Below are 26,697 nucleotides of genomic sequence, written 5' to 3'. Positions count from 1 at the left end.
ATATTTCTCCTGGCTGTATTAATGTATATATTATTCCAAAGTTATAATTACCTTTATGGTTATTACATCATGAGTATTATTTCTTTAGTTGTCTCAGCAAGAGGCAGTGACAAAAATACAGGCAGTGTTTCAGAATTCTCTCTGCTTTTTCCTGTTGTCTAACAGAGGGCGGCTCCCGCATCGTAAAGACCTCGTCTCCGCGAGGTGAGGCTAAGATGAGCATAACCAGCGACGAGGTGAACTTCCTGGTGTACCGCTACCTCCAGGAGTCAGGTAAGAGGCTCGGGTGACCGTCAGTAGGAGGCTCCTCTTCAGCGTGCCCCATGCAGGACCGTCAGCCATTGATCCAAAAACCCAGGCTATAGAAAAAGAAGAGCCAACGACGTTCTTATTAAGAGAGTTGAAAAAGAGATGGTTCCAGGGCCTTCCCGCTCCTGGGGTGGGGTTGGGAGTGTGCTCTTTCTTCCCTTGATGTTTCTGTCCAGAGATCAGATCAGAGTTAAGGTCAAGAGCACTTGGGGTCCACACGGAGGAATGGGGTAGCGGAGGGAGCCGTGAAGCGAGGGGCTCCTGACTTGCTCCACGGTGAGGGCGTTTGTGGGCCGGTGTGTCATCACGGTGTGTGTATCTACATGAACCTCTCAGCCTTGGGACCAATGATCTTTTGAGCCCCTAAACCGCTCCCCACAATGGACCCGTCTCAGTTTCCCAAAACGTAGGAGTAGCTCTGATTTCCTGCACCACTTCTGATTCTGACCAAGCCATTACTCCACAGTAAGCGAAGATCAGGCCAAGTATGTGTTCCCTGTAGACACGGTGGACCTTGTGAGTAGCAGCCGGCATCCTCTGGGAGTGGGGCTGGGGGCTGACAAGCACCCGAGGCCCGGGGTCTGGCCTGGCTTTGTCACAGGCCAGTCACAGCCCTCCAGGGCTCCCGGTGACGCCTCAGAGCCTGGATCCCGCCGTCATGCGATGTCACAGCTGCCCCCCACCGTGGGACCTCACCACAGCATACCGGGTCACTTGTGGGCGCTCTTTTGAATTCTCAGGAGTCTGAATTCTTTTTAGATTCGCGTTGTTAGGTTTTTAATTAATTTCTGAAATGAACATCGTCTTTCGAACTTGAATATATGTCATGTGAGATGTCCAGAACAACGTTCATAACGACGTTCACAAGGACATCCTGCCCCTTCCAGGACACGAGTCGACACCCGCGTTCGACTCTCCTGTGACGTTCCCCCTCTCTCTTCAGTGGTAACTCGCTGCCTGGGTTTTGCGCTTACTGTGTCCTCAGTGTCTTCCTACGTGGTGTGCACACAGATGTGTGTGTCCGCCCCAGCTGTGTGACGAAGTGCCACGGACCGGGTGGCTTGAGTAGAGAGATGTTGTCTCACGTTCCTGGAGAACTGAAGTCCAGAACCAAGGGGTGGGCAGGCTTGGTTCCTTCTGAAGCCGTGAGGGGGTCCCTTCAGGCCTGTCTCCCGGCTTCTGGTGCTTTGCTGGCTGTCTGGTGCTCTTTGACGTAGAGACGCACCACGCCCACATCTGTCTTCATCGTCACACGACCTCTCCCCGTGTGCCTCTACCTCTCTCCAGGTGGGTCAGGTTCCTCCTTTTTGTAAACCTTCCTCTCGGGAGTCTTTCTCCTTTTGGAAACAGCCGTCCTAGATATGGGCCTCCCCGTCGTACTCCAGTATAAATTCATCTTTGCGTAACATCTGCAGTGGCCGTTTCCAGATAAAGTCACTTTCTCAGGTGGACTGGGGCTTAGGACGAACTTAGGAATTCGGGGCAGGATCCATTCTGCCCCTGACTGGTAGTTTCACGCGTTTTATACACTCGGTATCCGATCATTCATGTTCCGCCACTTGGGTTTTCAAGACCAGTTCCCGGGCCTCCACCTCCGAAAGATGCCCTGACAAGAGTGAGGGGCCGCCAGCTTGTGAGGTCCCGGCTCCTGGCTCTTCCACAGTCCACCTGCAGGGTGTGGTATCCAGACCACATGGCTCAGGCTCTGAGCCTTGGACGAGTTATTTACCTCCACGAGGCTCCCCTTCCCCGCAGAAATGGTTGTCTTGGGCAACAGCAACAGAGTTCGCTGGGCACATGCCGTCACAGGGACAAACCCGTGTCCCCATCTAAGCCTGGATGTCTGTGCCTGGGGACCCCAGCTGGCACTCTCCATGGAAGGTGCAGGTTCTTTCTCCCTATAGATCGGATTGTTTGGAGGAGCTGGTCCCAGGCATGGAGTAAAAGAATTGATAAACCATGTATGACTCCGCCCGGGGACCAGGGAAGTCACTAGCCCCGATCTCTTGCTGATTTCCCCAGAGCACAGGTGCTTGCCTCCGACACAGCAGATAGATGCTCAGAGCTGTGCGCTCACCTGCCGGCTTCCAGCATCGAATCTGAATTTGAAATGCCTCTCTTTTCATTATTTTTTTTAATGTTTGTTTATTTTTGAGAGAGAGAGAGAACACAAGCAGGGGAGGGGCAGAGAGAGAGACACACACACAGAATCGGAAGCAGGCTCCAGGCTCTAAGTCGTCAGCACAGAGCCTGATGCGGGGCTTGAATCCACGAACCAGCAGATCGTGACCTGAGCCAGTTGGACACTTAGCCGACTGAGCCCCCCAGGCGTCCCCGAGATGCCTTTCTTTTAAAGCCCATGTGCATAAAGATACGGTCAGAACATGCAACGGCGTCTCAAGCCACACCTCAAGATGAATGGACGGTGCTGAGAGATACTTGTGTGTAGCCCCAAGTGAGGGTTCTGGGTGGGCCGGTCCCTGGGGCCCAAGTGTGAGCGCTGCTGGCCTCTTTGCATCAACACAGACCATGCCTGGCCCAGCAAGGCCACACTTCGTGTGTGTGTGTGTGTGTGTGTGTGTGTGTGTGTGTGTGTGTGTGTGTGTTTACATGTGGCTCCTGTTTGTGGCTAAAGCTTCCATAACCAGGCGACCGAGGAGGGAGTTGGGGACGGGTTGGATAGGATGTCACCAGTGGGGATTTTATGTCACAACTGTGAACGCCTGTCTTCTCTCTCTCACAATCCTTCCGGACGGTCCCACCTGTCACATGGGTATTTAAGAAAGCCATGCTTGCGCTCCATGACCCCAGGACCTGGACTTGACCCGAGTCCTCCCATGAGGATGTGGTCAAAAGCAGGGGGAAAGGAAATGCCTGACATTCAAGTGTTCCTTTGGGGGTTGTTCTATATGTTCGTCTTGAACCCTCACGTTTCAATGAATCCCATGTTAGTTGAGCACCCATCAAGTGCAAAGAGCACCTTCTCAACCTATCTGTGCCTCCTTTCTAGCTGTAGAATAGGGTTGGGCGGGGGGGGCGCCTGTTGGTTCAGTTAGTCGAGCGTCTGACTTCGGCTCAGGTCATGATCTTATGGTTGGTGGGTTCGAGCCCCACGTCGGGCTCTGTGCTGACAGCATGGAGCCTGGTTCAGGTTCTCTGTCTCCCTCCCTCTCTCTCTCTCTCTCTCTCTCTCTCTCTCTCTCCCTCCCTCTCTCTCTCTCTCTCCCTCCCTCCCTCTCTCTCTCTCTCTCCCTCCCTCCCTCCCTCCCCCTCCCCTGTTCATACTCTGTCTTTCTTAAAAATAAAGAAACATTAAAAAATCACATTCCATGATCGTGCCTCTCCTTCAGGCACCTCTGCTCCCCCCAGCCCCACGTACCTCAGCAACTCATTAAAAATAAGCCCCATGTTACCAAAGGTGACTTCTTCCCGCACGCCTCCCCATCCAGCTGTCTCCGCCAGAAGGCTCCAGGAGGTTCTCTGCTGCCGAGTCCTATGCAGCAGGGTCCCCTCCTTACACCTGTGCGGACAAAGGTGGGTGCTGGGGAGGGAGGGAGGAGGCGGGCGAGGGCTGGCTTCCCAGTGAGGTAGACCACTGGTTCTCTGTCCACGTGCTCTCAGCCTCACTGCGCACAGACAGACCCAGAAGGTTCCAAACCGCCTCCACGGGTGTGATGAGGGACAAGTTCCCGGAACCATGGTCATTCCTGGTGCTGGCCACCTGAGCTGCAGTTGAGAGCCTGCCTTATCTGCGCCGAGCCCTCGGCCGGCACCCCTGGCCCCCCGCATTTCTGGCAGCTTTTGTCTGCAGCCCGTCCCCAGATCCTCTGTATTGGTGAGGGTGCTGTGAATCACCAGTTGTCTCCCTTCCTCGTTGTGAGAACCTGGGCCACGTGACTTCGGACCTGGAAAGGACTCCCCATGGCGGGCTTGCTTCATCTCTCTGCCCACGGGCAGCAGAACTGAGATCACCTTATCTATCGTCCCTTGTGCTCAACCGGAAGCGAAGGTGTAGGTTCCACCCCCAGAGGCCGACAGGGCAGACAGAGATGCCTCGTTAGTGTCCTTAGTTGTCTGAAGCAAGGGCCTTGCCCAGAAAAGCACCCTGTAGATCCTATTGGCTGTGACATCTCACCGTAGTGACTTCGGGGCTGTCTGAAAGATGAAAGTGCTGGTTGGTAAGCAAGGCTTTTATTTATTTTCTGTTTCTCTTAATGTTTTTTTTTTTCTTTTATGTTTTTAAAATTTATTTCTGAGAGAGAGAGAGATAGCATTAGCAGGGGAGGGTCAAAGGGAGAGGGAGACACAGAATCTGAAATAGGCTCCAGGCTCTGAGCTAGCTGTCAGCACAGAGCCCAACGCAGGGCTCGAACCCGTGAACCGTGAGATCATGACCTGAGCCAAAGTCGGATGCTTAACCGACTGAGCCACCCAGGCGCCCCTTAGTGTTTATTTTTGAAAGAGAGAGAGTACATGAGTGGGGGAAGGGCAGCGAGAGGGAAACCGAGAAGCCCAAGTGGGGACCTTGCTATCAGTGTGCCGAGAGCGTAGAGCCGGATGCCAGGAGCCCATGAACCAGGACATCGTGATGTGAGCCAACACCAAGAGTCAGATGCTTCACCAGCCGAGCCACCCTGGTGCCCCAGCAACACAGGCTTTTTAAATTAAACAGTAAGGAACTTGAATTACCAGCGACAGTGCCACAGTGACCAAGATGAGTCTGGTTTTGAGGGCTAAGACCCCGCCGGCCTCTCCCTTCTGTGGGTTAATCATGGGGTCAGTGTTGGTGTCCTGACCGTTGTTAAAGAAGCAGAGGACACTCTCCCGCCCAGCCCTGAGCTCACTCCCCACCTGAGCTAGAATGAGATGAGGGAGAAACCCCGTGAAGGTCTCAGCCCTCCCCGCCTTTGCGAGCAGCGTCTGCAAAGATTGGATGAACCGGGAGGGTTTGCCCCCGCTTTCTTCTGAGCCCAGTGTGGGAGGCTGACATCCACTCCAGCTCCGTGTGAAAGGTGGGAAATTTCAGCGGGTCCCTGTAAATATGAGCGTTTCTTCTGGGGCTCCATTCCAAAATCCAAACTGTAAAGAAACTATTTTCTCCGAGATCTAGCGTGGGGAGGAACTCAGAGGGACGCTGGCATTGCTGGAGGTGGCTCTTCATGTAACCGGGAAGGTTAACCACCTAGGGTTGCCAGGGCCACGCAACAGAGCCGAATGTCTGGGTTTGGCGGATTTGCTGGGCCAGTGTCACGTTTGACTCTGGAGAGGAGAAGAGAGAGACCTTTCCTAATGCTTTGGAGCCAGATTTCCCACAGCAGTCCCTTGATGACCAGACCCTTTTCTTCATGGTCTCCTGCAGCAGCCTGGGAGCAGATGGTCTCTCCCTTACTTGAGAGACACAACTGCTTCTCCAGGGCTTCCTCACCTCCCTGTGTTCCTTCTGTTTTGTTTTTAACTTTTATTTTATTGGGAGGGGAGGGTCCAAGAGGAGGAGAGACAGAATCCCAAGTAGGCTCCCCGCTGTCAGCACACAGCCTGACGCAGGGCTCGAACTCACAAACCGTGAGATCACGACCTGAGCCAAAACCAAGAGATGGACGCTCAACCGCCAAGCCACCCGGGTGCTCCTGTTTTATAATTTTTTAATAAACGTATAGTTTTCGTGCCGTACAGTTTGCCCTTTCTAAACTATAGGTTTTCACGTTTTTCCAAATATTGGCAGTACTGAAATCAGCAGCACAATTGAAATAGGAGAAAAGTCCATCACCCCGAAAAGTCCCCCGGGCCCCTTTGTCACCTATCATACTCCCCACCACAGTACCTGGCAGCCAGCACTGTTTCCTGTCCACACAGTTTTGCCTTCGCGAGAAGGTTGTATCAGTGAAATGGCAACAAGAGCGGCCTTCAGAGTCAGCCTAACGCATTTGAGATTCATTCACGCTGCCGGATGCACTGGTTGGTGATTCTGTTCCTGAGTAGCATTGGTTCATCCATCCTCCCATCGAAGAAAGTTTGAGTTCCCCCAGCTTTTAACGATTACGGCTAAAGCAGCTGGAAACGTCCGCATACGGTGTTGTCCTGTGAACGTAGGTGTTCATTTCTTTGGGGTGAGAATGGCGTGGGATTGCTGACTCCTTGCTAAGTGTAGGTTGAAGGTTATCAGAAGCCGCTACATCCTTTTCCGTCTCACTGGGCGGCGAAGTCCTGGGTAAACACCGCAGATTTTACGGATTTGATTGGAGTCGCAGGGCTACCTGGAAACTTGGTAAAAGGATATGAGCCCCGGCAGACATACATGCAGGATACTGATGAAGTTTTACGCTTCCCCTTTGGGTTTAGAATCCGCCTTGAACCTATACGGGGTCACGGTTCCCGCCAGTGACTTTCACACAGATCCGCTGAGTGAGAGTGTCACAAATGCACACCTGCTCCTCCTTCGGCACCACAGCTTCACGCATCAAAACAGAAACGTCTGCAGCCTGGCCAGCGGCCGGTGGATGCGACTGGCCGTCTGGGGCTGGACGTGTGTCTGTCCATGTGCGCTTCTGGACAGACAGCAGGGTTCCTGCAAGTGGCAGGTGGGGCCCCGGGTAAGGTAGACCCCGAAACGCCCCGGGTTATGCATTCAGGTGTTTCCTCACCTTGCATGTTGTGACCCAAGCTGAGCATCCCACAGAGGACAGGCAGACGCTTCACGAAACCACTCGATGACTGCGGTGGTGGCTCTGTCCGCACAGGTGACAGATCCTTTTCTCACTGCGGCTCTGTTAGCAGGCCGCGCGGCCCCAACGGCTGTCCTCGTAAATGTTTTAGGCAATAAAAGGAGCTTTCGATTACAGTAGGTGGTAAAAGTTGATAGATAACACAAATCACCAGGATGATGAACTTCTTTCTTCATTCTGAAGGGTTTCAAGTAGGAAACAGAACACAGAACTTTTTTCCTGATCCGTCATGAGTGGTCATCGAGAGGCTGATTATGATATGTATTTGTTGACTCTGTTAACATGGCCATACGTGCAGGATGCAGACAGGAGTGTTGGCAGTTTCTTGAAACAAGAGACCGCGTCTTCGGCGGTTCTGTTTTCCTGAAGAGCCGTACTCGCACACGCGTTGCCTCGCTACGTAGGATTAGGCCTGCTTCCTCTGACATAGGTAATGCGCGCGTGGTTCTGTGCGTACGTACGACCCTTACGTGGTTTGGGGTACGTGTCAGCCCAGGAGGATGGGGTAGTGTGACGTGCTCAGCCTTCCACGGTTTATGGGAGAGCTCAGGTGCCATTTCTCGTTCATCCCGTGGAGCTTGTAGGCCCAGACGAATGTTAAGGGTTCCCTGGCCAGGTGGCCGGCACCTTTGTGAGCCCTCTGCTGTCCGCCCATGATGTCATTGTGTCAGGACACAAGAGGAGAGCAAGGAAGGCTTAGGTGGCATTTTCTCTGGACCGGCGCAGAGCTAAAGGTGGTGCTGTTCTAAACACACGGAAAAGCTTTTACTTTCTGGAAAGATTACGGAGCCGTTGAAAAATCGCACGTGTGCACACAGCTGCTTCCCAGGACTAGGTTGTGAAAGAAGCCTGTTTGCATAAGAGAAAGAGTCAGGATTCCAGTTTTATTAGAACCCCTGCTTGGTTAAGGATGGTGAGCGACTGTAGTGTCACTTCTGTCGCTGCTCAGCATCTCCGATGCGTGAGCTCCCATAACAGAAGGGGTGTTGCAGAATGTCCCAGAAAGATGTGCTGTCTTCCCGCAGAGACGAGCTCCTCCCTCTAGGGTTCTTTTTAATTATGTTTGTTTTTCGAGACCGAGAGAAGGAGGGAAGGAGAGAATCCCAAGCAGGCTATGCACTGTCAGCACAGAGCCTGCACAGTTCGGTGCAGGGCTCGAACTCGCAAACTGTGAGATCATGACCTGAGCCTAAATCAAGAGTTGGACTCTTAACCATCTGAGCCACCCAGGTGCCCCAGAATGCTCTTTTAGGAAATCACCATGGAAGCAACGCTCGTGTCCATGGACAGGTGGACAGATAAACGAAATGCGCTGCATGCACGCTACAGAGTGTGACTCAGCCTGACAAAAAGGGGGGATGTGCTGATTCCTGCTACAGCGTGGATGGACTCGGAGGCCACGACGGTGCATGACATGGGCCAGACATGGGACAGTTGCTGCGTGAGTCTGCTAACATGAGGCACCTAGAACAAAGTCATAGAGACAGAAAGCAGGACAGAGGTTACAGGGGCTGAGAGGGCAGCGTGGGGACCTTGTGTTCCATGGGGACAGAGTTTCTGTTTGGGACGATGAAAGAGTTCTGGAGTTGTATGCTTCTGAGGTTTGCATAACAGTGTGAGCGCACTTAATGCCACTGACTTGTGCACTCAGAGATGGCAAAAGCGGTACATTCTATGTTACCACAATTTTTTAACAAGTCCCCGTGTTACAGGTAAGAAGTTTCGTGTATAGCTTGTTTCAGAGTTTGGAGTCTCCAAAAAAAACCACTTGAGTTCCACTTTGACAATGTCATATTCAAGGGCTTTTTAAAGATTTTTTTTCAAGTGTATTTATTATTTCAGAGAGAGCCAGTGTGAGTGGGGGAGGGGCAGAGAGAGAGAGAATCTCAGGTAGGCTCCGCACTGCCAGCACGGAGCCCACCTGAGGTGGAACTCACCACGAGATCATGACCTGAGCCCAAACCAAGAGTCGGATGCTTCACCAACTGAGCCTCCCAGGTGCTCCCCAAAGGCTTTTAAATAGAACTATATGGCATTTGGAAAAAGTCCTTGGTGCACACGGTGTCATCTGCAAGCGAGATGGCTGTCTGACAAAATCCAGTTCGTTAAAAAGCAGAAACTAGCAACTTCATTCGTAGTAGTGGAATCTCCCCGGACGTGCGTCAGTGGGCAGTTTGTGGAGCAGACCGTATGTAGCTGCCCGGCCTGGGGACCCTCTCTATGTAGCTGCCCAGCCTGGGGACCCTCTCAGCATCAAGAAGGGACGAACTGTGGGTACACACCACAGGCTGCACGGTCTCCAGAGAAACGTGCGGGCCCACGCAAGCCAGCATCGGAACGCGGCATTCTGGATGGTTCCATCCAGCAAACTTAAAACGCCAAGTCTGTAGACGTGGCCAAAGGGGTAGTTCGGGGCAGTTCCTCTGTGCAGATGGAAAAGCCCTGTGTCTTACAGTGGCCGTGATGGTGCATGGGGACACACAGAATGAATTATACACATAGGTGAGGCGCACGCCCACACACGCAGCCCAGAAGGTTTCCAGCCTGGTGACCAGTCAATGAGAAGTACCCTGTTCCCTTCGACACTGTCGTACAGCCAGACGAGATGTCACCACTGGGGACAGGCTGAGATTCTACCATTTTTGTAGCTTTTCGTGACTCCAGAGTGTTTCCAAATTACAAAATCAAAAGTAAACCAAAAACATCATCTTGCACTTCCATTATCTGCAGTTTTGCGTGTGAGAGAGGGAGAGAGAGGGTGGTCAATAATAGAGAGACAGCCGAGATATCTTAATTAACTTTTGCAGGTTGTAGCCACACTGTGGGCCCCAGCTTCCACGGGGATGCTCTTTTGTGTAATGGATTCGAGTAGCGTCCATAGTACTTTGAAAAGCGCTGGCCGCACAAAGCTTCTGAGTCTTTTGGAAACAGAATACTGAAAACTCGTCTGAAGGTGAAGAGCGGTTGTCTCTTCCATAGCTCAGATTGTTGCATGTTGGGCATTCAGCAAGCCTGGGTGGGCACGTAAGCCACACCTCCGGGGCGGGCTCGCCGGGGTAATTATCATACAGGGTAATGACTAGGCACGCTGCCTTCTTATTGGGGATAAAGGTCTGTGCATGGCTTCCTCCCCACTCCTTTTCAAGTGAGTTGTAAAATGTTTCTAAAATACCCCCTTGCAGGGGCGCCTGGCTGGCTCAGCTGGTGGACTATGTGACTCTTGATCTTGGGGGTGTAAGTTGGAACCCCGTGTCGGATGAAGAGATCACTTCAAAATAAAATCTTAAACTATCCCCTTATGAACTTTCGGTCAAAGGATTGTCTAACACGTATAGGGTCAGCCTAAGAGAGGAGGGCAGAGTTGAGGGTCTTAATCCCTGCAGATATTCTGGATGACATACATATAATGCATTATCTAAAGCCTTTAAAAAAAATCTTTAAAGGGGCACCCAGGTGGCTCAGTCAGTTAAGTGTCTGACTTCGGCTCAGGTCATGATCTTAGAGTTTGTGAGTTCGAGCCCTGCGTCAGACTCTGGGCTGACTGCTCAGAGCCTGCTTTGGATCCACTGTCCCCCTCTCTCTCTGCCTCTCCTTTGCACACGTGCGAGAGCTGTCTTTCTTTCTCTTTCTCCAAAATAAACACTTAAAAAACTCTCTTAAATAAATACATACAAGCATACATATGCACTGCATACTTTTAGCCCATTCGTTACAGTCAGGGCTTCTCAGCCTCCGCACTCTTGACACTTGGGGCCAGGCCATTCTTTGTCCTCGGCAGCATCTTCTATTATATGATGCTGAGCAGCCCCCTGGCCTCCACCCACCAGGTGCCAGCTACCCTCCCCTCCCCACTGCCGTCACAGCCAAAGATGTCCCTGGACTTGGCCAGATGTACCCCGGAGGGTGAAATCACCCTCAGTTTACAGCCACCAATGGAGATCCTTTAGTTATGGGAAGTGTTTCTTCCCACTGTTGTTGTTTTTTTTTAATTTAAAAATTTTTTTCTTTACTGTTTATTTTTTGAGAGAGACAAAGCACAAATGGGGGAGGGGCAGACAGAGAGGGAAACCCAGAATCGGAAGCAGGCTCCCAGCTGTCAGCACAGAGCCCGACACCGTGAGATCGTGACGTGAGCCAAAGTCCAGTGCTTAACCGACTGAGCCACCCAGGTGCCCCCCACCCCCGGCCCCCTGCCAACTGATTTTTATTAGTAAATGGAATTTTAACGGAATTCTCATTTCTTCCCACTTTATGTTCCTGGGCTGTGGTTTCATTCCCTTTGCTGCAGAACTCAAATAGACGTGAACAATGAGCAGAAATGCAGTCCTCGCTTTTATTACAGTTTTCCAGCGTCATCTTCCCCTCGAGGAAGGCGAAAGTCTGCCAAAGCATTCCCCAGCAGATAATGAAATAATGGGGAGTAGCTGACTTTCCATCTGATTTTTTAAAAGTTTTTTTTCGGTGGGGCTCCCCTTGAGGAGGTTAGAGAACCAGGAAAAGGGTGCTACTGTTGGTATTTGTGAACAATGACATCCACAAAACAGTGAAGCATTAGCTTTGCGCACGGTGCTCCTCGCAGCTGGCACGTTAGCCGCCAGGCTCCACTGTGCTTCTTGGGAGTGTGGAACGCCTTCTTACGCACGACACGTTGGCACAGCTTCAGGAAATCATTTGAAAGTGGTTCAGCTGTCTTCATTTAAACACAAGTTCAGGCCTTATTGTTCGGCTGAGTCTCTAAAAATATATTTTGACTGCAGCAGCTCCTTTACGTTGTGAATGCGTGTCCCCGATGAATCTTGATGAAACCGTAAAGGCAAGCGTTTCTTTGAGGTAATGGCAGCCTGTGCTTTGGAAATAACAAAGGCAAGTGTTAGTTTCACCACATAGTGAATAAAGGAGACCAAGTCACCTGTCCGCAAGGCCAGCAGGTACAAGGACTTCCAAAGTCCTGTGAAAGAGCAACAGCCCCTGCCTTCCTATTTGCCATGGCTGTAAGCGGAGCTTCCGTGATGTTCCCCGGGGGGGTCCCCGAGACCACCCTCGGGCTCTACGAGTTGCTGAAAGGATTCACAGTGTTTCATAACAGTGATAGAGTTAATCATGGCAGAAAGATCAAGGTCATAACATACAGCACAGTGAGCCTGGTTCACTATAGTGTATTCTTACATTTGAAAGTTGCCAAGAGAGAAAATCCATCAATGTTCTCGTCACGCCAGACAAACGTAACCATGTGAGGTGAGGGAGGTCTTAACTAGCCTGAGTGCAGTGATCATCTCACGGCGTCTGTGTGTGTCGGATCCTCACATTGTACACCTTGAACTGACGCGACGTGCCTATCTTTGAAATCTGCATAAATCTGAGGGGAGAAGGAAACAGATGAGCAGCGGAGAAGGGAAGAGTGCGCGTGGCATGGTCCGGGACATGCGAAGTGCACGCGCCCTGGTGTGCCATCCCGTGGATGTGCTCGGTGGCGCCTAATTCTCCCAACACGTACGGTGAGCCCTGTGAAGTGTCCGAAGCACAGGAGCTGTGGCGTGCCCACTGGGCCCCCGTCACGCGAGCAGGCAGCCCCTGCTTGGGGTGGAAGGAAGCCTCAGCAGCCACCGCCCCAGAGTTCAAAGCTGGGTTCTGCACCCTTATCTATCACTTGTGAGTTTGCGTACATGTCATAGTTTGATGAACAACCAGGTGAAAAATGTAGGGGCGGGGGTGGGGGCAGCTGCAGAATGTGATGCCCGTGCCTTCTCCGAGGAAAGAATAAAACGCTCCCCTCGCCGGCTTTGGGGCATCCCTAACTCGCATTCCTCCTCCACATGAGCACTTCCGCTTTCCCTTTGCGCAGCAGGCTGGGGGGTGCCGCTTACACCCCCATGTGTGTGAACCGCTGCCTTACAAACCCTTTGTGATGCTGCTAGCTGCGCAGGGCCTCCCCTTCGTTCCACAAGTATGTATGGTTTTTTTCTGAAACTTCTTTGGGTTTGATCTTAAGCCACTCGTAGTGACAAAATGCAGTTGTGAACTTGGCCTTTCCAGTGTCTCTCAGATGTTCGCAGCCACATCACGACGGCCCCGGTTCCCATGCAATTTTAGTCATATAATCTTTTCTGAGGTGGCTGTTCCAATTTGTGTGTGTGTAAAAGCCAAGGTTCAAGATGTGCTATTGTGCTCATAGATTTCTTGTGGGGGTGGAGGGGACAAACCTAATTAGAATGAAAATCACTTTAAAAAAGTGAAAATCACTTGATTGTTTATAAGTTATAGTTGTTGAGGGTGCCTCCTTGGGTCAGTCAGTTGAGCATCTGACTTCGGCTCAGGTCATGATCTTGTGGTTTTTGGGTTTGAGTCCCACGTCGGATTCTGTGTCTTCCTCTCTCTGTGCCTCTTCCCTGAGTACATGCATTTGCTGTCTGTCTGTCTGTCTGTCTCTGTCTCAAAAACAAATAAGCATTTAAAATATTTTAAGTTACAGTTGTTTAAATGTGTATCCTGCTCCATATAGCCAAACAGTTTCCATTGGTGTTAACATCATAAAACCCCATTACGGGGATGCCTGGGAGGCTCAGTCAGTTGAGCATCTGACTTGGGCTCAGGTCACGATCTCCTGGTTTGTGAGTTCGAGCCCTGCATGGGGCTCTCTGCTGACAGCTAGCTCAGAGCCTGGTGTCTGCTTCAGATTCTGTGTCTCCCTCTCTCTCTGACCCTCCCCTGCTCACGCTGTGTCTCTCTCTCTCCTGTAAAAAATAAACCTTTAAAAAAAAGTTTTTTAAACTCTTTAGATTCTTTTGAAAGAAAAGAAGAGCACCTCTAAGGTGCATGCCGTCACTTCCTACTTTAAAAAGTTGGTGATGACGTGAAGAAGTCTAGTAGGGTTCAAGTTTCCTTTCTTAGCGAGGTGCCCGTCTTCAAAGTTCATCCACCGTTACATTTAACAGCTGCCTGCTCTGAATCTCATGTGACCTTAAATGTGTCCAGCTCTCGTATACATATTTCCTGCCAACTTCTAGCCATCCCCGTTCCCCCTTCCAGACTGACGAGGAAGTCAGCTGCACTGTCGGCCGCTGTGCTGTCCCTTCTCTTGCTGGGACGTTACGCTACTTTACCGGGGCCGCTGCCATCCGCTTCACAGACGCCACTGTCCCCAAGGTGACCCTCCCCCATCTGTGTCCGAAGTCAGTGTGCTGCTTTCTCCCAAGTCCCGGCGTGCACCCCAACCTCTGCATCGACCCCCCCAGCTGGAGGCGCGTCCCAGCCTCTCCATGGCCTCCCAGCCCGCGTTGGCCTCATGGCTCGCAGTCATTTCTGAATGCGGTCGCGCCAACTGCCGTTGCCACACCCGGACCACTGACGTCCCCTCCAAAGGGCGTCTCCAGCCCTGCCCATGGCACCTTTTCTCCTGCCTCTGTCGTTTGTGTGGCTCACCCATTTCTCTGCCAGCCAGCCACTCCCCACGTCTCACAGCAGCACTCCTGTCCGCGTGTCACGGCCTCGCTGTGGCCACACAGCTGACATTTACTGAGCACCTCCTGTGTGCCGGCCAGGATTCTAAGTACTCGACAAATAAAACCTTCAGCCCCCGGCGGGCAGCTGTGCATCCCCGTACAGCTGAGAAAACCGAGGCCCCGAGGAGGCAGCCCCTCGCCCAAGGCCCCTCGGGAAGAAGTTGCAGGGTTAGCGTTGGGAGCAGGCCGTCTAGCTCCTCAGTCTTCTGTGTTAAAACCATTTTTCTTGGGGCGCCTGGGTGGCTTAGTCGGTTAAGCGTCCGACTTTTCGCTTAGGTCATGATCTTGCGGTTTGTGGGTTCGAGCCCCGCGTCGGGCTCTGTGCTGACTGCCAGCTCAGAGCCTGGAGCGTGCTTCAGATTCTGTGTCTCCCTCTCTCTCTGACCCTCCCCTGCTCGCGCTGTCTCTCTCTCTGTCCTAAAAATAAATAAAACATTAAAAAAAAAAATTAAAAAAAAACCATTTTTCTTGATTGCGTTCATGTGCTGAGATCACTGATTCGCTCTCTGACGGGAAACCCTGCTTTCCTGGCATGGAGCCCGCCTGGCCCGGACGTGCCGTCCTTTCTCGGCGCTGCTTGTGTGCCTGGTCAGCGCCGGGTCTGGAGAACTCCCAGTTATGACTGCGAGAAAGCGGGACGTGGTGTTCCTTCTCCGGGGCTCCTTGTCAGGCTTGGGTCTCAGCTTTGCTGGGCTCAGGAAACAAGTCGAGGGCTCCAAATTTGCTTTCGCCAGCACGTGTTGGCCCGGGTCTGTCCCCCAGCCAGGGTGGAGAGAATGTTCTGTAGAGTTCACTCGGTCCCCGGCACAGCTACTCGCGTCCTGCGGCACCCAGGCAGGCGCTGCGCATCGTACCTCACAGTACCTGTGATCCAGGAAATGTTCTGCACAGAAGCAGGTGAGGGGCCAGGCCGCCAGAATGCCGCAGGGGCTGTACGCCCCCTTACCTACAGCCCAGGGCCTGTGGTGCGTGTCCTGCATGTGTCTGTCCCTCTGCAGATTTCCACGCCCTACCGCGTCCCTGCGGGTATTTCCCAGCCTCAGCTGTCTGTGCACTGTTGTTGCCACGTTTCATTAACATTTACTAATATTTTCCTTAAGGCGAAACTTTCCCGAGATGTGGCTCTTAGTTGCATTTGCATGATATCCGTTAAAATAAATAACTTAGATTTCGTGGGGCGTCTGGGTGGCTCAGTCGGTCGAGCATCCGGCTTCAGCTCAGGTCATGATCTCCCGGCTTATGAGTTCGAGCCCCGTGTCAGCTCAGAGTCTGTATATAGCCTGCTTTGGATTCTGTGTCTCCCTCTTGGTTTCTTTCTGCTTGTTTCCTGTTGACGCACACGCTCTCTCTCAAAAATGAATAAACATCTTTTTTTAATTTTAAAAATGTTTGTTTTTGAGCGAGAGGGAGAGTGCAAGTGCGGGAGAGACAGGGAAAGACAGCAGCGAGCCCCACGCGGGGCTTGAACTCTCAGACCACGAGATCATGACCTGAGCTGACGTTGGATGCTCAATCGACCGAGCCACCGAGGTGCCTCTTATTGTAATTTTCAGCAATGCTCTCAATCATGAATCTCTGGCCTGGCTTCCACGCGTGTCTGCTTCCCAATTTCTGGATATCAAGTCCGCGAGGGTCCAGAGCCGCAGGGGCTGGGCGCCAGCCGGCGGTGTGTTTGCGCCTTGAGTTCCAGGGACACACTGGCAGCCAGGCTGTGTGAGCCGCCCTCCCGGGGCCGCCTCTGCCCGACCCAGTTGTTGGTGGGAGGAAGTAACAACCTTAGTTTATCACCTGGCTAATGCTTTCCCCTCCTGGACGCTTCCCACGTTGAGAGGATATTAAAATCTTGGCAGGGTGCTTGGTCTGCAGACTCAGGGGCCCGCGCTGGACTCGGCCGCCCCCCTTGGGGTCCGGGCCAGATGTTAGAAGTGAAACCCTGTTTTAACGAGGCCCTTCTGGTATTTCTTTTGGGCGCCATCCAAGGCAGTACCTTTTACACCAAATTCCATGTCGTGCAAGTCGTCTAGAACAGGTCTGCAGCCCACAAAAATGTTCTCGCTGCACTCAAGATTAGTGTGGCAGAACGTCAGGGAGTTGGGAGAGAAGGGGAGGGCTCCGTCTTGAAGATTTTACACACACACACACGCACACAGTGTTTATACACACACACACACACACACACACACACACACACACATACACACATAAAGACACTGAATTGTAAAGCTGACATGAACGCACGCAGTGATGAAGACACAATCAAAACGAATTGTCAACCTATTTTGTGCTTTTTACCATGAGAAATGCTTCTTGGGCAGCAGACGTAAGCATCTGGTGAGGCGAATCCATCAAAAGGACAAGTGAACCGACAGCAGATTAGCTTCCGAAGATGAGGGTGTGTGATTGCTTATCCTACACCTTTTGTGTTGACAGCTTTTAGCTCTGTGTCTGTTGTGTCTGTGTGTCTGACCTGTCATCCCCAGTGGCCCCCGTTCTATCTATTTTTACATCAGATGCTGCCCTGCCCCCACCACCTTAGGTCACACCCGTCCCCACCCCGAGAGGAAGACTTGGCAGGCCCCACGGACCTTTCCGATCCAGGAAGCATTGATCCCGCCATGAATGGGATGTTACAGGAACGTCGATATCCGAAGAAAGGAAGGCAGTATGACATCATAAATTCGCGGTCCCGGTTCTGTTTTCAGAATGACCCTGCCCTGGAGCCAGTGAGCGTGGACCCAAATCACGGGGCCCTCCCTGTGGCCAAGGCCGGTCACCTCTCCCGCACAGGACGCCTTCCGCAGGCATGCAAGTCATTCTACAGACCCCCCAGCCACAGTCTCTCAACTGTGTGTTTGCACTTCCTGTCCCCCTGGGGATGTCCCCACCTCGCTGCTGCCTCTGCGTTATACTGGTGAAGGTGTAGCCCCAGTAACGGCCTGTGCTCTGCCTCTGGGGCTTCCTGATCCCCACACGTGGCAGCGCGTGGCGGGGCCCCTTCTCTCAGGACTTGTCAGCGATCCATTGTTTCTATTAGCCCCTCTGGGTGGCCGCTCAGTCACCTCTATAAATTGAAGTCCTGTGGGTTCGATGGGACAGAGTCCCTTTTTCCCTCCACCTAGAATCCTAGGATGAAAACAGACCTTGGAGATCATTTAATTGCACTTGTTTGGGGGTCAGAAAAGGAAGCCAGAGATACCACGGAGGGCAGACCCAGGCGTGGGGCGCCCGCTGGAGGGTGGGGTCTTTGCACGCACAGAGAAACGGTTCCGAATTCTGCCGTCGATGTGTCTGAGTTTGGTTGTTTGCCGTCGCTGTGTCCTAAGACCGCTCTCGTCAGGGAAATGTCTCTGAAAGATACAATTCTTCTTTGTTTGCTTCTTGTAATAGGGAGGGCATTCAGCCTAGCTTTTGCAACATGGCCCTTGTTTGCCACTTAACTTGGCTAAGGAATATACTGGAAACGGTGCTGCTGCTGAGACAGAATTCTTCCTGTTTCCTGAAATCTTCTTGAATTAGTGAGAGGTTTCTAACCAAATTTCGGGAGTGGTGGCCTTGCAGGTGATGAGCACGGACTCGGGTCAGATGGCCACTTGCTAGCTGTGTGCCCTTGGGGGCTCCGTGACTCGATTTCCCCCATCGATTAAGTGGAGTTAATATGACTAACTGATAGGTTGCTGCCAGCTCTCTGAGCTAATTGTTGGAAAGAGCCAGTTCACATAATACACACTGAGTACCATTACCTTTATTATTATTCTCAAATATGTCATACTTTTTGACTTGAGGTCTGCATGTGCCCAACAGTCCTCTTGTCAATGGTACGGCACTCCGTCCTCTTTGTTCGAAACCTGTGTCCCTTCTATTTTGCTGTTGGACCTACGTCCTTAATTCTTGTCGTCTTCCTTCAACGCTCCCACTCTGAAAATAGCAAGGACTCCGTTTTGTTCAGTTTCCTCCCGCCCTTCGCCTGCGTCAGCCCCTGTGCTTTCTCTTAGCCCTCCTCAGCTTCCTGACACAGATCCGCATGAGCCTCGGCTGCTGTCCCTAAGGGCGGTGCTGTGCGTGTGACACAGGGAATCCAGATGGGCTTCCTGGAGGCGGGAAGCGTGTTCTCTGGAGCTGGGAGCCGCACGAGCGCAGAAAGCGCTTTGTGCCGCACCGTGACCGCGTGCGAGGGCAGGGCTGCCACGGGAGCTCCAGAGAGACCACAGTCCTTCCTCCCGAGAGGACGAGATGGGCCTGTGGGCAGCCAGGACGTGGCCACAGCGTGATGACCGGGGAGGCTCGGCAGCGCTGAGGGGGGGTGTTTGCGAGCAAGGCTTCTCAACCCCCGACTATTGGAAGTTTGTCCCAGATCGCTGTGTCCTCCGAGCTGTCCCGTGCCTTGTAGGATATTGAGGACCCCTGGCTTCTACCTGCCAGGTGCCAGCAGCACCCCTCCCCCACGCCTGAGACAACCAAAACCATTTACAGCCCTTGCCAAGGTCTTCCTCTGGGAGACAGGCCCGCCCTCACTGGAGAGCCACGCACCAGTGTGCGGGGCCGACAGATGGGAGTAAGCAGAGGCGTTCCCTAGCCACGCGGGGGCGCCTCTGCCCCCCCCCCCCGTCTGTGCCGGCCAAGGGGAGCATGGAGACCTGGCCCGGCCCTCCGCAGCCTCTGGGCTGCTCGTGAGCAGGAAAACCGGACTCCTCGTGGTGAGTCAGCCCGGCTTGGTATCGCGTCGCGTGGCACCTGTAAATTTGTCTGCCGCCGTCCAGCGGGAAGGGAGCAGGGCCTGCTGTCGGCACCGCGTGACCAGGCACAGCGGAAGCGCTGCTCCGTGCCTTTGGGCGGCGGGAGCAGGGTCCGGGGCGCCAAGGTTCCAGCAGGCATGGTATGTGGTGAGGGCCACGGCCTGCTGCATGGACGGTCGTGGCCGGAACGTCACGTGCTGGAGGCGGGCACCGAGCTCGGGGGGCCACTCTGATACAAGGGCACTGGTCCCATTCACCTAATCACCGCCCAAAGGCTGCACCTCCTAACATCATTGCCTGGGGGAGTGGGTTTCAACATAGGAATTGTGGGGAGACGAACATTGAGCCGGGAGCAGGAAGAAATGAAAGAGGAGATCTGGGAGGCCGTGACAGTTCTTTTCCGGCGCATGCGTGCGCACACGGACTCAGGCTGGCGTTCTCTTCCCGTAAAGCCGCGGGCTGTAACTATCCTCAGGCGTGTGGGGCCGCTCTCTGTTGTAGGTAGTCGGCTCTGCCGTCACAGCACACAAGCAGTCGTACACACTGTATCCACGTGTGGGTGTCGCCTTGGGCCAATAAAACTTTATTCGCAAATACAAGCAGTGGGCCAGACGTGACCTCCCCCTGATGGAGACAGTTAGGCATAAACACGCCCATTGGCTTCAGGTGGCCGTCCATATTCCAAGTACACAAGCCCGTTAAGTATTTAATAATGATTCTGCTTTCCGAGATGGCTCCGATCAGGGCCCTTGGTATTTGCTTCGGCTGAGGACGCAAAACCTTCCAAACGTTTGCCTGGCGTTCCGTGCCTGTGTCTCCTTGCCAAAACGGCCGGCTTTTCAAGGCCCAGTGAGTGATAATTTAGCAGATTTTGCTGAGGAATCAGGCCGACATGAAGCAGGCAGAACGGCTCACTGAATAACTCAAGTGGTGTGGGAAGCCGTTTGTGCAACAGGTGTGGTAGCCGTGTGGTGGAGGCAAGACACAGAACACGCACTCGGTTTGCTTTAAATCTATGTCTGTGCCCGGCTGGGTGAGACCAATTCATGCTCGCACCGTTTCCCTCTCTCGTGAGGAAGGTGGAAAGGGCTTTACTCGTGAAGGTCCTGCGTGTTCCACAGAGAGCGTAGTACTGATTTTACAGCTTCCCCAGTTTATCACGATGACACCCGCTTTTTGCTCCTTGGAACTATTTTCAGCTCACTGGCTAGTCCCCGTCACTGTGTTACCAGAATTCTGTGACCGATCGCATATAGAGAAGGTGGCTTGATTTTCACCAGCAGCTCTGTACCCGTTGCGTTTCTAAATGCAGCGGAACTGGGAGCAAACCACAGAGGGTGTCCTCGTGAGAGCTTACTCTCTCCAGGCAACCGGTTTGCAAGCATGGTGGGGTCAGCCAGGCAGCACCTAGGGACACTCTAGGCTGTCAAGACTGGGGGGGGGGGGGGTGTGGCATCCGGTGGGTGGAGCCCAGGGGTGCTACTCAGCATCCTGCCGGGCACAGGCCAGCAGTCCCCACGACGGAGCACGATCTGGCCCCGGTGTGAGTCCTGCCCCGGCTGAGAAGTCCTGCTGTCAAGAGGTGTCACGGGGCTGCCTCTTTCTTCTAGGTGGCAAGGCCGCTGGCGGTGGTAATGACCCCCGGCAGGCTGAGTGTTAAACAGCAGGGGCACTGACGCTTCTCCCTCACGCAGATCTTTCGTCGAGGTGCCACCAAGCTCTCGGTTCCCCTCTTGTAACAACTTCCACACCTGCCATCGGACCAGTCCTGAGCGTTTCCGTCTCTGTCACTGACGTCATGTGCTCTGTGGGTACGGATGTCCCCTGGGGCGGAAGAAGAGGATCATGAAACCCTGCAGGACAGCCGAAGAGGCAGGAGGCACGGAGTCCTGCGGCTCCGGCAGACGGCAGGGGAACAGTCTCATTAGCCTGGGAGCGCAGTGGGGGAGAGTGAGGTGCTGGCGGGCTGGAGTCGCCCGCCCCAGGGGACAGGCATCCTGTCTGGACATGCCAGTCTTCCAAGATGGCGCCTCGCACAGCACCGTGGCAGCCGTGGCCTGAGACAGTGCTCGAGCGGGCCTCGCGCACGTAGTCTGCGGTCGTCTCTCTGTTCCACGGTGAACGAACGTTGGGACTGAAAGTGTCCGAGTGAGTGCCCCGTCCGGTGTCCTCACCGCACAGGGGAGGGAGGCGGAGAAAGGTGGCGTCTGCTGGTCCGAGCTCTTCTGTGGATTCAAAGACGTATTGCGGGCCTTACTGCTGTCGCATCTGCTGCTGCCTTCAGCTCCTCGAGGTACTTCCTAACCCCACACGTAGAAGAGGAAACAGAGGCCCAGCCGGACGAAGTGACCTGGCCCAGGCACCCACGGGGGATCGAGGACAGACCCAGTGCTCTGCCTGTTAACTGACGTTTTCTCCACCTGCAGTCCTGCAAGAACAAAGTCTTAAAAACAAATGGATTTTTAAAAAATTGAGAGACTATGCATAGATTTGCCCAAAGAAACGCAGCTAAGATGGTTTAAATTTATTTCTGGAAGAGGGAGAGAGACAGTGTGAGCAGGGGAGGGTCAGAGAGTGAAGAAGATACAGAGTGTGAATCGGGCTCCAGGCTCTGATCTAGCTGTCAGCACAGAGCCCGACATGGGGCTCAACCCACTGAGCCACCCAGGTGCCCTGAGGACACAGTTTTAATGACACATGTTCAGGGTCATGGCACTCCCGTATACCTTTATCTGCTCAGTCATTTTGCTTCATCGGGGAAGTTCAATGTCCCGATTCCTCTCCCATGCTCTTTGGAGTCTTGGACTCCCACCCCTTGGGTTAATCTTCACTGCTCCATCCTTTTCCTTCAACACGTCTTCGCCAAATACTGTCCTCGCCATGTTCTAGAAGTGGACTCTACCTTGCAAAGCGTTATCACAGAGAGAGAGATCAGAAACTTAGGCAACTAGACTTTACAGGCAACATTTATTTTATTTTATTTTATTTTAATTTTTTTATTTTATTTATTTCTAGGAGAGAGAGAGACAGCGTGAGCAGGGGAGGGTCAGAGAGAGAGGGAGTCACAGACTGAAACAGGCTTCAGGCTCTGAGCTGGCAGTCAGCACAGAGCTCGACGCGGGGCTCGAACCCACGAACCGCAAGATCATGACCTAAGCGAAAGTCGGACGCTTAACTGACTAAGCCACCCAGGCGCCCCTACAGGCAACATTTAAACCCCCGGATGCGGAAGGATCTCATGGATGAGTGACGTGTTAGATGTAAGCTTGCACCTCGTCCTTTCAAGTTTGCTGCTGCGCCAGCGTGGCCCGGCTGGGAACGGAGATGGCATCCACCCGGAGGCGCTGAGAGTGTTGGTTCCTACTCTTCTGGGTGTCACAGGGGAGGTGAAGCGGAGCATCGTGGGGTCACCTAGTCTGGAGTCGACCTCACTGCAGCCTCGCTCGTTGCGTGCACGAACCTTGAACCGCTTACCTAATATCTGTAGTATTTACCTTTCTTGCATGTAAGGCAGTAACCACACCAACTGATCGGCTGCCCTGAAGGCAGAGATAGTGGACACAGAGTGCCCTGATTTGGTTAAAGGCATTAATGTGGTCAGAATGTGCTGTTCTGTGTGCCTGAAGTGGCCCTTCTGTGGCTGGTGTTGGAGAGGGTGAAGGAAGAAGGGATGGAGGAAGCAAACACCCTGCTAGACTGCATTTCCCATCCCTCCCAAATTCGTGTCATTGTGTTAGGGGGTGAGGCCTTTGGGAGGTGGTTAGGTTGTGAGCACGGAATCTTCAGGCATGGGATTCGTGTCCTTAGGCCCCTCCCCACCCCCACCGAAGCTAGGTCACCCCTTCTGCCGTGTGGGGACATGGAAAAGACGGCCATCTATGAACCAGAAAACAGCCCTCGCCAGACCCCAGATCTGTCTGGCAGCTTGGTCTGGGACTTCCCAGCCTCCAGAAGTGTGAGGAATAAGTGTCTGTGGTTTATAAATCCCCCAGTCTGTGGGATCTTGTTACAGCCGCGACTGTAGGAACCAAGACACCTACCAGAAGCCTGCCGTCTTCCACTGCTGCCCCTTGCTCAGTGACGGTGACTTCTCCGGAGCCCTTGTCTGCCCTCAGTGCTGTGCTGATAGTGGCATCAGGAGATATTTCTAGGTGGAGGCACCAAGGAGGCTGTGAGTGGTTTCCCACCGCCCGGGCTTGGATCGCAGCCCCAGCCCTACAGCCTGCTTATTATTTTTATATTCCTGCCGTTCCTTGCAGGAGACTCTTTAAAGATACCAACCAGAATAGGAAATGGCCCTGGAAATCCAGTGTCCTGCCCCATTCGCTGGTCCAGACCACAGATGGAGGAGAAGGCAGTAGCCGGGTGAGTGGGGCCAGCAGGCAGGAAGATTCAGGAGTTGGTAAGACGGACAGATCAGTGCAGCCCGGAGTATGTGGTGAAGAGCCCAGGCAGGAGGGAGTCAGGCCAGGAATCGACTTGCTCCTGATCCGTCTACCGACCTGGGGTTTTCCCGTCTACACCTCCGGCAACCTGACTGATGAAAGCCTGGAGATAAGAGTTGCAGCAGGGCAGAGACTCGGGGCGTAGTCACTGGTTAACACAGGGGTGGTGGTTGTGTTCCCGCCCGAGGGTGGCGGACAGATGGGAGGAGAGCAGGCTCAGGGAAGGAAGCCCGTGGGGTGGGGAAAGTTTGGGGGTGGGGGGGGACCTTGCAGGGGCAGTTGCGTAGTTACAGTGGGGTGAGGAAATTCACAGCCTCTGCAGCAGGCTATAAAAGTAACAGCGGCTACCATAGACTCTGTGAAATAAATAAAGTACACGTTTTATACGTTCTTTATAATCAGGCACCGGGGAGCCAGGAGGGCTGTGTCGAGGCGGGGCGGAGCGTGGAGAAAGGAGAGGAGAGTGCACACACAGCAGGCCCTGGGCTGCGGAGGGACATTCCCATCCGCTGAGCACCGGGGTTACTGCATCGGCTGCTAGATCCCCGGGATCCTGCCCAGGCGAGGCACAGGGCCGGCCCTGCGGACTGTGACAGAGGCGGCCGGGGCCTGCTCGCTGCCCCGCTGTCGGTCTGGCTGGCTGGTGAAGGTGGTATTCTAGCCGCGTGGGGGAGGGAGGCAGGCAGTGCGCGTCTCCGCAGGCCAGGCGGCACCCCGGGGAGTCCGTGCAGCCCTCCATCCAGCACGTGGGACGAGCCATTGGTGCTGGGACCGTGCTGCCTGGGGAGGCCCCCTGGGAGCGGGGTTTGCAGAACACCACAAGCGATGGGGCCGGCCCAGCCGAGGAGAAGCCACGCCAAGGGGGTGAACTCCCAGACAGGCTGGAGGGCCCAGCAGACTGCGGTGCTGCTGTCCACGAACGTGAGCGGGGCGGCCCGGCGGGGCAGGTGGACACCGTTCGTGAACGTGGGCGGGGCAGCCCAGCGGGGCAAGTGGACGCTGTCCGTGAATGTGAGCAGGGCAGCCTGGCGGGGCCAGTTACACGCGGTGCGTGAACACGTGGGCGGGGCGGTCCGGAGGGGCAGGTGGACGCCTCACCCCCAAGACCACAGCGTTCCCTTCCGACAGTACCACGGTGGGAGAGATCCGAGTCATGCAGCCGAGTGCCCTTGGCCCCACTCCACCCGCAGCCAGGGACCCCAGCATAGGGGTCCCTGTTAATGACACAGCCTCCACCCCACAAGGACTCCCAGCTCTCGGGCACCCCTGGCCGCCCCATCCCCAGCAAGGTGACCACGGGACCCCCAGCAGACTGGACTGCCCCCTTGTGGAGAAGGGCTGCATCTGCCCAGGGCTCGGCTGTCAGGTGCCCCTTTACTGCCCTTGAGGAAGGCCCCTGCAGTTTCCCAATCGCCCTAGGACCCAACGTGGGTCCGAGTGCCCTGCGCCTTGCCACCTCCCCCTCTGGCACCGGCATTGTCTGCTGTGTGCGGGAACCACCCTGACGTGTGCTGAGAGAATGTTGCAGGATTCTCGCTCAGAGAGTCGTGACACCGAGGCTTTTCTTTCTAGGAAGCAACTTTATTCGTGCCGGCACCTCTCATTTGGGTTCGTATCCAAAAGAACTGAGCGGCCCACATCACATGGTATAGTTTTTTTATACATTTTCTATTTCTTTGTCTCCCATATATGGTAACACACATAAACGTGCAGTCTGATTAAGTTGTTTCAGTTTACAAGAACACAGGGGATGTAGGCACCTGGACCCATATCTAGGTGACCTTGAAGTCTTCTATCCTATCTTCTTCATTTTTTTTTTCTTCTTAGGGAGGGGTTCCTACCACAGGAAAGGTGGGGGTCGGCATCTCACACCCAAGGGAAAATGGCCAGTTACCAGACAAAACAGCTCAAGCCACCCCAGGGGGTTGGAGAACGGCCTCTTTTTCCTCGGACGTTTGCTCGCGTGGCTCCTCCTCCGCTGCCTTGAGCGCCGGACCCCGGCTAAAAGAGGCGCCCCATGTGCCGCAGCGGGGTTGGGGATGCTCGGGCACAGGGAGCTCCGGAGGGAGTGAGGGACAACAGGAAGAAGCCCAGGCCCCGCTCCCAGCCAGGGCAGACCGGCTCCGCTTAGACGTTAATACTGAAATGGCTCTACCTCCAAAGCTGTGTGTCCATCCGTCCCCGGCAGACAGGCCTGACCCTGCCGCATCCGTCTCTCCGCTTCTCCCCGGACCCGAAGCTGGGCGTCCCACAGCCACCAGGGCCCCCTGCTAACGAGGCACGTTTGACGTCGGTGGTGGTGCCGCCTGCGGCCCTCGCGAAACCCTGGCTTCCCTCTCTCTCGCGGCAGGTTTTTCCCACTCGGCGTTCACGTTCGGTATCGAGAGCCACATCAGCCAGTCCAACATCAATGGGACACTAGTGCCGCCAGCCGCCCTCATCTCCATCCTGCAGAAGGGACTTCAGTATGTGGAGGCCGAGATCAGCATCAACGAGGTAGGTGCCCTCGCGGGTCTCCCGGGATCGTACCGGGACTTCCTGCATCCCGTCTCTCCCTCTCAACTGACTTCATCCTTACAAGCCTGTCATATTTGACTTTCCTTTTGGTTTTTAAAAAGCTCTTTTAGGAGGTGCCTGAGCGGCTCAGTGGGTGAAGCCACCGACTCTTGGTTTCAGCTCAGGTCACGATCACGTGGTTTGTGAGTTCAAGCCCTGCATCAGGCTCTGCGCTGATAGCATGGAGCCTGGTTGGGATTCTCTCCCCCTCTGCCCCTCCCCTGCTCAGGCTCACTCTTTTTCAAGATAAATTAACTTGAAACAACAGAATAAAATGAAGATTTAAAAGAAGTACAGAAGTAATACATCTGTCTGTTCCTCCACCGTTTTGCAAAAACCCCCATCTTTGAAAACATCCAAATTTCTGCCTGTCCTGTGCGCATATTCCTGACAGTGTTCCCTTCCTCCACCTTCATTTTTTTAAAAATTTATT

General features: G+C 53.8%; 1 protein-coding gene across 1 annotated transcript in view; it reads left to right on the top strand.

Moving 5' to 3' along the window:
- Window positions 1-26,697, top strand: part of TBL1X (transducin beta like 1 X-linked) — a 225,698-nt gene that overhangs the window by 172,803 nt on the left and 26,198 nt on the right. The window contains exons 4-5 of the mRNA XM_039234246.1: window positions 166-273; window positions 26,059-26,204. Coding sequence (XP_039090177.1) covers window positions 216-273; window positions 26,059-26,204 — 204 coding nt within the window. The 5' untranslated portion in view covers window positions 166-215. The remainder of the gene's footprint in view (window positions 1-165; window positions 274-26,058; window positions 26,205-26,697) is intronic.

Source organism: Hyaena hyaena, unplaced genomic scaffold (genome assembly GCF_003009895.1).
Source record: "Hyaena hyaena isolate Hyena2069 unplaced genomic scaffold, ASM300989v1 scaffold_85, whole genome shotgun sequence".
Classification (NCBI taxonomy): domain Eukaryota; kingdom Metazoa; phylum Chordata; class Mammalia; order Carnivora; family Hyaenidae; genus Hyaena; species Hyaena hyaena.
The sequence above is the reverse complement of the archived record's forward strand: the minus strand, read 5'-3'. Positions and strand labels throughout refer to the sequence as shown.